The sequence below is a fragment of the Anabrus simplex genome, chromosome 2 (genome assembly GCF_040414725.1).
Source record: "Anabrus simplex isolate iqAnaSimp1 chromosome 2, ASM4041472v1, whole genome shotgun sequence".
Classification (NCBI taxonomy): domain Eukaryota; kingdom Metazoa; phylum Arthropoda; class Insecta; order Orthoptera; family Tettigoniidae; genus Anabrus; species Anabrus simplex.
The window spans coordinates 766,555,388-766,572,399 of NC_090266.1; the positions used below are offsets into that span (position 1 = coordinate 766,555,388).

At 37.9% G+C, this 17,012-nt stretch overlaps 1 protein-coding gene across 6 annotated transcripts in view; it reads right to left on the reverse strand.

Moving 5' to 3' along the window:
* LOC136864441 (sarcolemmal membrane-associated protein) overlaps window positions 1-17,012 on the reverse strand; it is a 700,905-nt gene that overhangs the window by 99,973 nt on the left and 583,920 nt on the right. For all 6 annotated transcript variants that reach the window (XR_010859312.2, XM_067141439.2, XM_067141440.2 and 3 more), the window contains one exon: window positions 11,438-11,603. Coding sequence is in view for 5 of the 6 variants with exons in the window: in XM_067141439.2 (XP_066997540.1) it covers window positions 11,438-11,603 (166 nt within the window). In the remaining variant the exon portion in view is untranslated. The remainder of the gene's footprint in view (window positions 1-11,437; window positions 11,604-17,012) is intronic.

Consider the following 17,012-nt stretch of genomic DNA (forward strand, 5'->3'; position numbering starts at 1 on the left):
CCAAGGAGAATACTGTAGCTAGCATTCAACCAAATAAATAGCATTCAAATAAATAGTACATCAGATGGCAGAGAATGCCAGCAGAACATAATGTTGGCAACCACAGGCTGCTACTACGATCTGAAATGTCAACAATATGAGTGCCATGCAACAAGTAATATCACTTTAATTTCCATTACACACAATCACCAATCCCATTTCCAATTTATCCTTCAAAGGCTAACTACTAACTCAAGGTAAGTTTTAGACCCATTATCATTTGGGCAACTAATGAAATTAATAACTGTAAATATACTAGTGAAAACATGAAAAACAAAAAAGTACATAAGAAACAAGAAATAAGTTTAAAAAAAACAACAAATGAAATTTTAATGTTTGTTGCCGGAATATTGTCTCGGGAGACAATTAGAGGTTACAATAAATATCAATAAATATAATAAATATAAATATCAATCAGAAAATTAGAGGCATTGCATGCAAGGTAGTACCTAAAAGGACAGACAATGAGTGCAAACTTCAAACTGGTGCATTGTTCCTGATAAGTTGATAAATTTTAGTAAAAATCAAAACCAACACAGCCAGAAAATGTTATACCATATAAATGCAAGTAATTTGTGCCATCAAATAATCTGTGCACCATAATTTTTGTAGAGAATTTAAAAAATGGATTAAATTTTTGATTTATTTACAAGAAATTAATCTTACCTAATGACACTTCAAAACTGAAACAAATATAAATTTGTTTTAAGAAACGCATCATAATCTTCACAGACTGTTGGGTAGGGAACATGCTTGACCAGAATTGTCATGAGGTTTTCTTACCTTTCCCTGATATTTGTAATCCACTATTTTGCCTATGTTGCCGTGATGAGTGTTTTGTCTGATATTAGTTGTATTGGAATGTGTTGTGCAAAATGCCTGTTGATTACTATTTGTTGTTTGAAGTTGCATTTTGTTCTTGCGCCAGTCATAAGTACAACATTCTCTGATGTCGTACTTTCTTCCTGCTGCACGGTTTCTAATATTCTCTGCATCTTCAATTACTCTAAAATTTTCTTTAGCACTGACGAAAACTTGTAGCCATACTTAATATATGGTTCACACTTCATTTTCAACATGCTACTGATGCTGTACAGACCAATGCCAGACAATGCTTAAGTATAATAGGATCCATTGTTTGAGGCAAAGTTGTACCAGCCATTTTTCAAATAATACATGCGATTTTCTTTGTTAAATTCCAGAAAATATATGAGCGAAATATTTACATATATATTGTACCAGAAAGGCATAGGCCCTGGCACATATGAGTTATAAATCTTTATTCATGAGCGAACGGCTAAGTTCCGATGCACAAACAACTGTGCGAGAGAAGGTTCTCGTTCTCACTGCACTGTGTAGGGAGACCGCATGAGTGAAGCAAGGTCAAGTGACATCAGCACTGCCTGTAGCTTACCTCCCCTTAGAATTCTCTCGAAACTATTTTTAAAATTTTTAATACCTGGATTAATTAACATGAGACCAACACTAAATTGCAGCCCATATTCTGAAAGTACAACTCTGCAAATTTGAGACCAATCCGTCCAGTGGTTTCCAAGATATAACAAGTTAAAGTTTGGGAAGTGTTATCACCCCTTCATCACCCGACTCCGAGTGCTACCCGCAGACGGGTATAAATAAGTCAACGAACTGAGAGTATAGCCAGTGTCCAGTGTGTTCTGTGATTATGACAGAAGGACAGTATGCTCCGTCGCGATCCGTGAGGACGTAGAAGTCACACTCGAACACTTTGAAATTGTGCGAAGACGTTGCAAGTAAAGTTTCTGCCGCGTCGCGACGAAGGAAATGTTCTAAAATTTTCTCCGCCTAAATCGTCATTATATAATATTTAGGAGTGTGTTAACTGAGTGAAGTTATAATAGAAATTGGGAATTGAAGTGTCAAGTATTTCATTTATCAGTAAACGATATTGTGGACTTTGTCATTTTCACATAACTCTGACCTTTATCATTGACTGTGACAATATTCTAAGACATTGCGTGTGATAAACTAAACTTCTCATTTGTGACCATTTTTGTTGTAAACAAGATAAGGTTTACAAGAACACAACTTACTTATTTGCTTCACACAGAATTCTACAGTATGTACAGGAATAAAACGTAAAATTGTCTTGAAGCAAAGTAGATGATTAATCTTGAGAGTTTTTCTGTTTCTATACACTATGTACGCTCTGAATGTATTTACACTCACTGCTATCTTGAAAAGATAGTTCTTGGGAAAGATATAGTTCGTGATAGTTGAAAACTATCATTTGCACTAGCATAGATTAGCTAAGAGAGTTCCTTCTAACTTGAAGTGTCTGAGTTCATAAGCTTGTACTAAATGAAGGCTATGTTCACAATTAGAGAATCTAATGTGTGTGTCGGAGCTTGAGTGAGCTTGGGGATGTGTGGCATACAACATCGGGGCTCGACATGGATGAAGGAACGGGAAAGTGGAGTAGTGACCTGAGGTGAAACCTCATACTACCAGAATTCCGTCCACCTGGTCGAGACACATTTTTAAGAGGAGTAGCCTCCGTGTTCGACGTTCAGTGTATTCTGGAGCAGGACACTGGGGAGAATCCTCATAAGTGACAGACAGGGAGCTCCTTATATACTGCACACGACGTAACAGACACGCGCACTGAAGACTGCGCGTCGAGTCTCGAATGATCCACGCTTGTGTGCGTGCGGCTGGCTGGCGCTGAGCGAAGAGAGCGGAGGACATACAACAATTTTAATGATTCTGAGACACATTTCTCCTATACTAGTACAATTGTGGGCTGTGTGAGATACTATTCCACTAAACATTCACCAAATAACAAGCCTAAATGTGACTTTTTTTCTTGTGCATTTCCTCGAAATTTCGATCACCACTAAGAGAAACTAACTGAATGTTAAGAACTTTTTATGACAATATTAAGTCGTACGGACTCGTGTTATGCAAATTCAATCATAAAGTCTTCTTTATCTATGAACAGTATTATTCCAGAGACTGGTGTAGAGACTGTTGATAATGACATTTTTTTAAAGTGTTTTATGGACTGTGATGATTATTCTACGGTCGAACCTAAGACATAATCAGTAACTATTATGAACTGTGACAGTGCTAAATCCTCATTCTAGAAACTGTGTGTGTGGAAAAACTGTGTTTTCCGTTTGGAAAATGATTGTAAGTCATTACTTCATTAACCTGACTTACAAATCATACTGTAGCATAGACTGTGATATTCCAAGTCACGTATTCAACACTGTAAAACAAACGTGAGAATATGAACTGTGCATTGAGACTCGTGTCAGTGTATAATACCAATCTTAATGATAATTGAGAGCTCTATAGTGCCAATTGAACTTTCCGTGTTCCGACATTATCTCTAAAAGAACATCGGAAATCTTGGCAAAGTGTGGTGAGATTCTGCTGCGTCGAACATCATTTCCAGCGTGGGATTAATGTGGTTTCTTCGATCATGGTACCCATCGCGGGACGTCGACGAGGGATATTAACGTGGTATCTTCACTGAACAGACTTATCACGCTGCTGGTGCTGAGTTCGAGCCTTGGCTGCACGCTGCAGGAAGTTCCAGCCACCAAGCCGCAGGACAGCACAACACCAACACTTATAAGCAGATTCCAGGTGATCTTCTCATATTTTGAGTGAGTAATTCCACTAACTGACTTTTTTTTTTCTCTTTACGTCGCACCGACACAGATAGGTCTTATGGCGACGATGGTACAGGAAAGGGCTAGGAGTGGGAAGGAAGCGGCCGTGGCCTTAATTAAGGTACAGCCCCAGCATTTGCCTGGTGTGAAAATGGGAAACCACGGAAAACCATTTTCAGGGCTGCCGACAGTGGGATTCGAACCTACTATCTCCCGAATACTGGATACTGGTAACTGACTTTTAACAAAGCACTCAGTTAATCATAGTGCTCCAACAACAGAAAAGTGCTTTGCATGAATTTTAGCTTGCTATTCATAATAATTCAAGAAGGCTTCATATCTTGTTCTTGAACTGTAAATTCCTTTCTAAAATCTTTTATAACTTGAAATTATTTCACGTAGAAGAACTCTAGGGTTTGCAAGTGCTCTATTTTATTTTTCAACTTAGATGAACTGTAGGAGTATACAGCAAGTGACATACACACATACATAAATTATCATTATAGACTGTTATGCCTTTCAGCGTTCAGTCTGCAAGCCTCTGAGAATTTACTAAACGTCGCCACAATCCTCGATTTGCAACTAGTGTTGTGGCCTCATTTAGTTCCATACCTCTTATCTTTAAATCGTTAGAAACCGAGTCTAACCATCATCATCTATGTCTCCCTCAACTTCTCTTACCCTCCATAGCAGAGTCCATTATTCTCCTAGGTAACCTATCCTCCTCCATTCGCCTCACATGACCCCACCACCGAAGCCGGTTTATGCATACAGCTTCATCCATTGAGTTCATTCCTAAATTAGCCTTTATCTCCTCATTCCGAGTACCCTCCTGCCATTGTTCCCACCTGTTTGTACCAGCAATCACTTAAGAAAGTGATATTTATTTTGGACATTTTAATCCATTGGATGTCTCAGAATACATCATCATCGATACTTTATTTAGCATTTTTGAAAACATCAGCCGGAAATTTGAGTTTGAAGTTTCAACTGCAGGGTGATTTTCATGAATATTTTTAATAAATATTGTTAAAAAGATTTTACCATCTATTATTCACCCTGCGATACTATCCATCTCTGTACCTGCTCCAATAAGAAACCGAACACTACCCGAGATCCCTCCCATGCTCTGGCCCCCTAATCATTTCCTGGTACAATATATATATATTTATATTTTGCTATTTTGCTTTACGTCGCACTGACACAGATAGGTCTGATGGCGACGATGGGATACGAAAGGCTTAGGAATGGGAAGGAAGTGGCCAGCCCCAGCCCCAACATTTGCCTGGTGTGAAAATGGGCAACCACAGAAAACCATCTTCAGGGCTACCGACAGTGGGGTTCGAACCCACTATCTCCCGGACGCAAGCTCACAGCTGCGCACTCCTAACCGCACGGCCAACTCGCCCAGTTATATATATATAGCCCGGATTTCCATGCATTATCAAATTTCAAAATATGCATGCATTCATGCCCTATCATACGGCAAAATATGCACAATAAACTGGAAAATATGCACTATCAAAATTCAGTTCCTTTTGAAATATTGTACAAAATCTAATTTCTGCAAATCGTCTTCATTTAAGCTCATTCTTTTATCTGTCATTACATTTTTAAGCACAGAAAATGACCTTTCTATGTCACAAGAAGTGACAGGTGCATACTTAAATGAAGAAATCTGGATCAAAATGAGGTCAAATTGTATCTTTGCATTTTTAAGCACAATATGCATTTTATAAGCTTGACGAATTCAAAATCAGGATTTGAACGGATCACTCTTCAGCTTATCTTTAGCTGCCGCAGCTACGTCTCCATGCGATGATTGCATATGTTTTCCAAAACTGCTAAAAATTGAAGCTACGATAACAAAGATATGTGACGAGTGAGAGTTGCGAGTAGGAAATTACAGGATAACAATGGAAGGCTCAGTGCAAAACCAAGGTTTGTAAGCTATTATCTCAGTAACGCGGCCTCACAGAGACAGAAGTGTGATACTGTACAAGTTTTGTTTATTTCGTCTAACATAGAAAAAAATGAGCCGTCGTTTAGTAACATTCAATTTATAGCAATTTATAACTGGCTTACGACAATGTTTACTCAAGCAACAGATAAGAAAGTTAATTGGTTTATGGGATCTCTACCGTATGTATGCCACTAACTTTGGTTGTCTACGTCACTCAATAACAGACATACTGTAAAACATGGAAAAACGGTCCCAAATTCCGCAAACCACCATTCATAAAAGGCACTATCATGCAAATTAATATTATATATGTGCCAAAGTCAAAAGAAAAGTCATATTATACAATATAAACGTCCAAATATTCACTATTAAATCCAAAATCTTCAAAATATGCATTATGCATGAATTTTCTCCTAAAAAAGGCCAAAACATGCAAACATGCAGGGAAAAGGAATAGTTATTTGGAATCAAAGTGGTAAAATGAATATTTGCAAAGTTTGTGAAGTGTAACCAGCTTATTTAAAAATATGCATTTGCATGGAAATCCGGGCTATATATATATATTGTAAGTAAGGCTAAAGGAGAACTTGAAATGATGAATTGATCAGCTTAGTGGAATTCAAGGGGACTATTAATAGGGAATCTGCCACCTGGGCAACAGCCCAAAATGCAGATCATTGATGACTGATTGATTGATGATTGAAAACACAACTATAAGAACAGGGTTCTTGATTCAGCACACATTACAAAATATCTTTCGAGTGCAGTAAAATACCAGTATAGCAAAATTTTGGGGACCTCAGAAATGAATTTATTTTAGTGAAACTTTGTTATAGTGAAATAAGTCAATTCGTAAGACCTAACCTGTTGTTATATCTGTTGCTGGATGTACATTACTTCAGCAAGAATGTACTGACAAAAAAAGCTCAAAATTTATTAGATGATAGAAAAATTAGGATATATGTACACAAAGTGATGATATACAGTAATTGCAAGAGATTTTCTGCAAATATTCAACATATCAAATTTTACATTCTCCTGAACACTCCCAGACACAAAAGAACATTTCAGATAATCAACAACCACTGCACATGATATTAAGACATATACTGGCACATCACTTTGTGACAGAAGAAAATCGTGAGACTAAATACATTGTTTATCGCCTGCACAGAAGTCAAACTCTGTTGAACACTTTGAGGCACATCTTCCTCTTCCACCTCATCATCACATGGATTTCCATCACCCATAATGTCTGCCCCAATTTCATAATTTATTTTTGTACTAACATATCACAGTCCATGTTGACACAGTTTACAAGATCCACACTTGTTGACACATCCCAGTTTTCACAAAGATGCTTTGAGTTTTCGTTTCAGCATCATCCAACACTTCACTTTCTGTGATGATGACTTCTGCATAAACCATTCCAGCTTTTCTAAAGCAGTTTGCAATGATTTCTTCTTTCAGTTATCTCTAAGCAGTATTGAACATCAGCACTGCTTCCAATATGTTGACACTAACATCTCTCAGAGGCAATTTTACATAGGAAATTTGTGTTTTATTTACAAGAAATTAATCCTACATAATGATGTACTCTTTAACTGAATAAAATATAAATTTGTCATGCAATTGTTCACAGGACATAAAGTAGATTGACGACTTGCAGCCGTGCGGCTGAGCACGAGCAGTTTTGAGTATGTATTTTAGACGTTTGCCAAGAGGTGCCACTGACATGTTATATACCTACAGAAAGAGGAAAATTGCTCTTTCTCACAATGGTGATTGCGTTAAATTATCTTGACCAGTTTGCATTATAATCAGCTTTGAAAAGTTATTCCCCGTCAAGTCTATCTCCATCCAAGGTGAGCAGATCAGTAGCATGGCACGTAAAAGCCAATTGTTAGCTAATGGTGATATATCAGATATTCTGAACAGAAGGGATAATGAAAGTGAGTGAGAAACATCAGAATGTGAAGAATTATTCAGCGTCAGTGGTGACAGTAAAAGTGGTGGATCCAAGAAAAGTGACAGTGAATCAGAAAATTCTGAGAGTGATAGTAATGACTGTAATGCTACAGTGCCAGGTGCTAGTAGTGCTAAAATGATTATAAATGAACAACAAAAATTGGGGGGGGGGGGGGGCAGCAAACCATAAAAAAATCCATTTTCTGCAACTAGTGTGTAGCTCCAATGTTACCTGACAACTCCCTCTGGAACCCACATCTCTTGATATACAGAATCATCTCACAAATATAACATTCTGGGAAGAATTAGCAAACAAAACAAACCAGTATGCCACCCAATATTACAACAGCAATTAAAATACCTAATGATGCTTGATGCTTGTTGTTTAAAGGGGCCTAACATCTAAGGTCATTGGCCCAAATACCTAATGAAAAAGTAAATGGTTTCCTAATACTTCACATGAAATTCACAGATATTTTGCTCTCTCTACTCTGTTGCGGCAAGTAAAAAAAACCAACCATCAATCTTACTGGTTGGTTCACAAATCCTTGCTTTTCCAATGTTATGCCATTCAGCAGATTTTTGCTCCTTTTAAAATTCCTGCACTTTACACATAATGGAAACTGTGATCTTGCTAACAGATTATATAAACTACAGCCAGTCATCAGTCACCTCCAACAAAATTTCAGGACCACATATTATTCTCAGGAGAATAGATAAGTAAGTAAACTCGTGTCCTCATACCGAGGTGGTGCAGCTCTTTTCAGGCACACCCCCATTGGAGGTGAGCTGCATGTAACATTTCAACCACATACCAGCCCTTCTGCCATTCTTAAATTTCTGGCAGTACCGGGAATCGAACCTGGGCCTCCGAGGACGGCAGCTAATAGCACTAACCATTACGCTACAAAGGCGGACAGGAGAATAGATGAAAGCCCTGTACAATTCAGAGGCTGTCTTTGTTACATTACATTCAACCCTCAAAAGAGAGCTTGTTTCAGTATCAAGATTTACAAACTCTGTGAATCTGCTAGTGGATACTGCTTAGGGTTCAATGTCTATACTGGGAAGAAACCACACAGAACATCAACTGAAACACCAACAAGCTAGGCTGTGGTTATGGACCTATGGAACCTTACAAGGCAAGGGGCATACTGTTTTTCTAGAAAACTGGTATACCTCACCTTCCCTTTATGTGAGGCTAGTGGAAAATAAAATGAATGCTGTAGGTACTGTTAGTGCTGGCCCCGTGGTGTAGGGTAGTGTGCCTGTCTCTCGCCTGGAGGCCCTGGGTTCGATTCCCGGCCAGGTTAGGGATTTTTCTCTCGACCTGAGGGCTGGTTTGAGGTCCACTCAGCCTAAGTGATTAGAATTGAGGAGCTATCTGACGGTGAGATGGCGGCCCCGGACTTGAAAGCCCAGAATAACGGCCAAGAGAATGTGTCGTGCTGACCACACAGCCCCTTGTAATCTGCAGGTCTTCGGGGTGAGCATCGGTGGTTGTAGGTACTGTTAGAGTTACTTGAAAAAACATGCCAGATAAATAAAAAAAAGAAAGCAAAGTAAAGAAAGGTGAAACTCTCGTTAGGTATTCACACAATTTGATTGCTCTTCAGTGGATGGATAGGAAAGCTGTACGCATGTTATCAACTTATAGGGGGATGTAGAAATTACTAAAACAGGCAAAATAAACAGGACAACCAAAGCAGTTATCAAATCTAAGACACTAATTGACTACAACTACTTCATGAATGGAACAGACAGACAAGACTAACAACTTTCATGTTTTCTAATTATGAGGTGGTTTGCCATGGGGGGTACAAAAATACCTTTTTTCTATCACATAGATGTGTCGACATACAACAGTTGTGCCCTCCTAAGAAAAATTGCTGGTAGAAAAATATATTTAACTAAATTCAGAATCAAACTGGCCAAACAAATAATAGAAACTATAACTTTACCCGAGTACCCAAGGCGAGGTAAACCACAAGAGGGTGTTTCCCAATGAGATTGCAGGCTGCAAAGTGAGCACATTTTGTTAGATTTATTCCACCTAACCAGGGGCAGATCTACAGGGAAAATTTCCCCCCTCCCCAATCATCAGATGAAAATAAAAACATTTTAAATTTACAGAAATTTTTAAAAATAAAAGAGAGCATCAGTGTCTAGGTGTCATACCGGACACAGATTGCAGAATTACAAAATGACTTAATATGTTCACGTTTTCTACAGACTATTCACGTAATAATTCACATAATTTACAAAATTATCATGTTCTACCCTTGAGAAGAGCTTTCCGAATTGCAGTGGAAGGGTGGTGAAAAATGTCGAGTGACCCTTCTAACTGATTTATGGTCTTTTTTTTTTTTTCCTAGTTGTTTTACATCGCACCGACACAGATAGGCTTTATGGCTACGATGGGACAGGAAAGGCCTAGGAATGGGAAGAACCGGCCGTGGCCTTAATTAAGGTACAGCACCAGCATTTGCCTGGTGTGAAAATGAAAAACCATCGTCAGGGCTGCCGACAGTCGGGTTTGAACCCACTAACTCCCGGATGCGAGCTTACAGCTGCACGCTTCCAACCACACGGCCAACTTGTCCGGTTATTTATGGTCCTAAAGGCTTGCATGAACCAAGAATTTTCGTGTGCAGTCGTCCTACATTTGGGCAGGTGGAATGTACACTGGCGGAAAAATAATATCCGAACACCAAGAAGGGGGCTAGATTAACGGACGTCGGTAGGCGTGTTCATACATATGAAAGAGGGTGTTGATTCAAATTTCTCGCAAATCGCATTAGCGTGGCGGTAGTAGCGGCCCCATAACGATGCAAATCAGGTTTGCTTTAAATATGGGCTGTGCTATGTGAGAGCGTTAGTTACATATAAGACTGAACGGAGTGACTGTGAGTGGGTCAAGAATGTCTTTACGATGATGAAGAGGCCAATATCAACAGGTCACTGCAGTTGAACGAGGCCGTATAATAGAGCTATGTGAAGGCGGATTTTCCTTCTGCGCTATTGCAGAACGACTTGGCAGGAATGTCTCGACCATGCATGCCTGCTGGGAAAGATGTTTTTCAAAACTTCTTTTGATGGTGACTTCAAAGAACTTGATGTGATTAGATCATGAAGAAATAAAGACATTAGATACCCTGAATGTTTATTACCCGTCACTAATGACTCATTACAGATTTCTCGCCAGAAATATGATGACTTATCGTAGTTGCCATTTTTACCCTGTGTATATCATGATTTTTATAGGAATTTGCCTACATCTTCTAACGCTTGTGATTACACACAAGATGATGAAGATGAAGCATGTGACATTTGACTACTGTATAAATGACATCACATGGTGTAAAGCTTTATAACCCATCATTAATGATTTTTTACCTCCTGTTTGTTGCCAAGAATAACTTGGTACCATTGTTCCCATTTTCGTCTTTTGTGTGTGTTTCTATAGAACATGATCTACATTTGCCAACTCTCATGGTTACCAAGAGATGAAGATGAAGTTTGTGATGTTTGACTGATGTAATTGCCCTTTTCAACATTTTAACAGCACTGTTGCCATAATTGTTAATAATTATTACATCATTGTAGTCGTTTGCACATCACAGTGAAATAAATCAATTCTGCACTTAGTAGTATTCATAGTTCATTTACAACAGTTCACAACACATCAGTTAGTGGTCTGTATCATCAAAAAATACCCTGTATAACTGCACACCTGTATTCAAAGTCTGTGATGATATAGTCTATTATATACCTACATAAAATAGTAACACAACAAATAACTAAATACCTTTATACAATCTTGAGCATGCATTTGACGATACTGTTCCAGCTCGGTCATCAGTCCCATACCATCAGGCTGCTGCACTAGCCTAGAATTTAATTCTTGCAACTCTAAATGTGCAGCTTGCAGTACATTATGTCGTTCCTGCAGCAGCATATATTCTAGCTTCAACCTGTAACAAAACATAATTCAGTAATAAAGTGATGTCTACAAAACTGTCCACAAATTCATTAAATGCATCTCACATAATACTGGAAACAAAACATGCACTGACGCCCTAGCATTAAGTCAGATAATGGCTCGATAATTGTTTTGTATCTGTTATATAAAATCACCAAGTGAAATGAAAATAATTAAGAATAAATTCAAAATTGATTTTTTCCATTCATAAATAACCTCAACACTAATTTCCCATTTCACTCATTTTTAAAATTTTAAACTTAAAACACTGATTAACCTTCTACCGGTCGTGCAAAAGTGGATTTGGTGAAGAGTGGCTAAATGGCTAGCCTTTGTTTTCACATAAACAATACTTTATTTCCATGCAATGAATCATTGGGATCTCAAATTAATAACTTCAGGTATATTTTCACAAAGCATACAATAGCTAATAACAATTAAAAAAGACATTAGCATGAATAATAAATTGAATGAAGAATTCAATCATCTGAGACTTACTATAATATTTAATAGCTGTAGAAAATGTACATGAGCAAACATTTTTTACACCTATGAAATTCAGCATATTCATTTGCACTTGAATGAGAGATGAAGTAAATTCTTGAACTTAACTTTTAATAGCAAAAAAACATTCTTGAACATAGAACTCAGTTTTCTTTGATGCATAGTAACATTAAATATCCATTAAAAATGTAAATGCCTAAATATTTTCTACACTTAGGAAATGAAATGGCGTATGGCTTTTAGTGCTGGGAGTGTCCGAAGACATGTTCGTCTCGCCAGGTGCAGGTCTTTTGATTTGACACCTGTAGGCGACCTGCGCGTCGTGATGAGGATGAAATGATGATAAAGACAACACACACACCCAGCCCCCGTATCAGCGAAATTAACCACTGATCGTTAAAATTCCCGACCCTGCCAGGAATCGAACCGGAGACCCCTGTGGCCAAGGGCCAGCACACTAACCATTTAGCCATGGACCCAGACTACACTTAGGAAATTTAGTTACTTGCACTTGTTTTAAGAATTTAAAAAAATTTAAAAAAAACACAAATAAATAAATAAATAAATAAATAAATAAATAAATGAATAAATAAATAAATAAATAAATAAATAAATAAATAAATAAATAAATAAATTAATTAATTAATTAATTAATTAATTAATAAATAAATAATGCCTATGGCAACTAGCAAGAAAAGAACATATGTAGTGCAATAACATTCCTTGAAATCAACCACACCATATCTTCCTCTTCCAACCTCTGGAGGCAAGCATCACAGGAAACTTCTTGCTGTGAATGATTTTTGCAGACAAATCTTTCTCATACTTTAAATGAGTACTTTTTGTTTTCTTTTAGACCCACAATGATAACAGATAGGTCGCGCTCCTGAAACACTTTATGCACCTCCGCTCGATGCACTGTTCTTGTACTGTTCCAAGAAAACATGCAAATCTTTTAGAAAACATCAAATCGTTGCACGGTGTTTCAAGTTTTCCTCCATGAGAACCATAGAAAATTTGATTGATAACAGGGTTTAATCGTACTGACATCCGAACTGGTATGCTGCGGGAACCCCAAATGTCCACTTTCAAACACAAATTTGTGTAGAACTTCTTGTTCGTTCTTCTTCAGGGTGCTTACAAAAGTCAGTCCCAGTAAGTATTTGGCCAAGGGTTTGCTAATGAAATAATTATCAGTAGACACATTTTTCAATTTTTTTTATTAGGTCATTCAACCTCTTTTCACACATTAAAAGGCTTGTTTGAAACTACATACCGCCCTGGTTTCTGCATCCCACAGTGTACCTCCAAACTGTAAGTATGAAAATTTCGGGAATCATCATACTTGGCAGGCGTTTTTGGACATACACAGTATAAAATTACAGGAGCCAGGAAATGCAACCAACATTTCATTTATAGTTACAATCTCTCCAAGAAAATAATAAATCTGACAATTTGCAACCAAGTTAATGAGAAATTACAGAATAGTGGCCTGTTTGTCATTTTCTGTACATTCAGTCCTAGTATTCACATCATCAAATCGAAGACTTCTTAACAGTAATCAAAAGAGACATTCACTAAATTTGGTCCCGTAGGTAGTAAATAATTCCAGTAAGTTTTGATGGTTTACTCTTTTGACGGCTATCAAGAAAAGGCACAAAAGAAAGCTAAAATGTACAACCTTGTTGTTTCTCAAAAATATCTTTCTCGACCTTCTGGATGTTGCACTTTTACCCTGTTAATAAACGTATTTATGTATCTGACAATGTCAACGATCATATTTTAACTTCTTATGGTAAGAAAACATTCTAGTTCAGTTTTACACTGGCAAGCTTGTCCTTTAGGGCCAAGAAAAGTTTTTATCATGTTCTTTGCCTTTGTTTTCTAACTCCTCCCCAAAGATTTATTTGCCCATCTTTCCTGATGAAGAAATGTAGGGTGCTGTCATCACAGACATCATTGCTTACATCAGCCCTGTCCATTTCAACTTCAGAGTTACTACTGTGACCGTCTGTTTTGAAACTTCAGGTTCGAAATCATTATCCTTAGGATCACCACAAAAATCCCCTCCTCACTTGTTTCTTCTTCCTCTGAACCATGAAGGATATGTAGAATAGAATCAGGATCATTGTATTGAGCCCATATTGGCCTTAGCCACATGCTCAATAATAATGTACTTAGAGTGTGATTTTTATTAAATAAAATGATAGATGTACGAAGACATATTACTAAGGAAAATATACTGCACAAGTTCATACAATGCATAAGACAAGACAGATCGTCCGACCCATGGTCGAGTAAAATAGCAATAGGGCATACAATGTGTAAGTCAGGACAGGACAGGACAGGACAGGACAGGACAGGACAGGACAGGACAGGACAGGACAGATGCTCGGACTCATAGTCAAGTAAAATAACAAAAGGGAGGTCAGAAAGTGGGCATACAGATAAAAGAAGGGGCGAGTAGTTAGCAACAAAGAAATCGTAAAAAGAGCAGATGCAGAGATACTGTAGCATCCCTCAAAAGACAAGGCATATGCTTTGAATGCTTTACAAAGATATCATATAACAAGCAGTTGCAGGGAAATTGTAGCATTCCCCCAAATAAAGTACTGAATCCTTGATTTTTTAAAAATGCAGCACAAGGGGCTTGGAAATAGATTTTTATGGACCGCTCATGGCCAAAAAGGAAAGTTGTTTACGCAAACTGGTGGAGGGAAAATGCATATCTTTACATCCAGTGAATGGTAGCATCACTTTGAAAATTACACAGTAATTGGTTTAGAGACCAAACTCAGGCTCAAGAGAGCATTCAAAAGGGCAGCAATGGAAAATAACAAATAAACTGTAATCACAAAGAAGATCGTCTTATCAGTGAAGTTGAGGAGAGAAAGAGTATTGTCTTATCCTGAGGTCAAGTCGAAAAGACTTGTTTTCTATCATCGGTGAAGTCGAGGAGAGAAGAGTTGTGTTGTAACCATCAGGGAAGTTCAGGAAAGAACAGTCTTAATTCTGGAGAGTTTTTTTTTTTTTTTTTTTTTTTTTTTTTTTTTTTTTTTTTTTTTTTTGTGTAAGTTGCTGTTTGTCGCACCAACAGATAGGTCTTATAGCGACAATGGGACAGGAAAGGGCTAGGAATGGGAAGGAAGCTGCTGTGGCCTTAGTTAAGGTACAGCCAAAGTATTTGCCTGCTCTGAAAATAGGAAACCATGGAAAACCATCTTCAGAGCTGCCACACCGGGGTTCGAACCCACTATCTACCGTATAATGGATACTAGCCGCACTTAAGCGAATGCAGTTATCGAGCTTGGTAATTATGGAGAGTCTTTCACCAAATAGAACAAGATTAAGAGTTAGAAAAATAATAGGTACGTGTATTGTGGGGATAGTGAAAACATGTGTTTCATCTGAGTATTGTATTCTGAAAACAATGAAACCAGTATAGTAATAATGAACATTTTGGAAAGTCTCAAATTATGGCAACCACATTTGCAACCAAACTACGGAACTCCGAACTTTAAAATACAATGAGTGTACCTTGAGAGACTAAAAATATAGGCGCTTAACTGAGCATTAATAAAACTTTTGTGATAATTCAGTGATCGAAGTGAAGGTAAAATGAAGCTTGCATGAGAAAACCTATACAGTTATATACCAAAATGTAATTTGTTCTTAGGCAATGAACTCATAATACCTGAGCCGAATCAATTGGTAGTACGGAGCAAGAGTGCAGTTTCCAGAATAGGCAAGAAAGAAGACTGTGAGCAACTGGTTACAAGGGAGCTGAATGGATTGCAGAATTTATGCCGCGATGAACCAAGGATTAGCAATGGCTGTATTATCACACGATAGCAAGATGGCAGAGTAAGATGAAGAGGGCCATCTGGCCCATGGTCTGATGAAGCTGGCATAGGATGAGTACAAAAATTCTGTAAATAATGTAGGGCTTGTGTACATGTCTAGTGGGTGTGACAATAGCATAGGTTGAAATGAAGCAACACCAGTATCTAATGATTCGTGAGCTATTACATGCTCGAGTTGTGGCCCGAAGGGAAGGGTTAAGGCAACATGATGTTACTGTGTATAAGTCTGGCGACAGCAGTGGAAGCTGATTATTAAAGGACATCAACATACTGGGTTAGATGAGGTTTCCAAGGAGAGCACAAGGATAAAGTAATAGGAAAGAGATCCTACCTTAATGGTAGAAAATAACTATGATTACCCATTTTTTAAGAGCCAGTCATAAACACGAACTGAAAAATTCAGACACTTCGATTAAAGTAAAGTTACACAAGGCAAACCTTCATAAACAAGTAGGGCTGAATGAAGTAACCTGCATTCATTTACACTTCAGCATGAAAGAAGCCAGGATATAGAACACACTCATAAAGACTTTTTCTTTTAAGATCTACTTAACGTCACAACAACACAGGTAGGTCTTATGGCAACAATGGGATAGGAAAGGGCTGGGATTGACTGATTGATTGATTGATTGATTGATTGATGCTTGTTGTTTAAAGGGGCCTAGCATCTAGGTCATCGGCCCCTAATGATACGAAATGAGACGAAATGAAACAACAAATTAAAAACCCAAAATCCTCCACTGACCACAATTCAAAGCATGAGGATGAAGAATGAATGGATGGATGGATGGATATGAATTTAAAACAATCAGTGGAACCGACCCACCGTACCTCACATGCACAGAAACTGGCGTAGAACAACAGTATTACTGACCAAGGGACTGCCTCTATAGCACGATACTGAAACAATGATGCTTATATTTGAAAGGAGTCCAAAATCCAAGTCATCAGTCCCTCGTAGTGGTACTTATCGCTAGAAAAATAGAACCATGGTATTTGTCATGTTGCGGTACTAATCAAGAGTAGCGTAGACT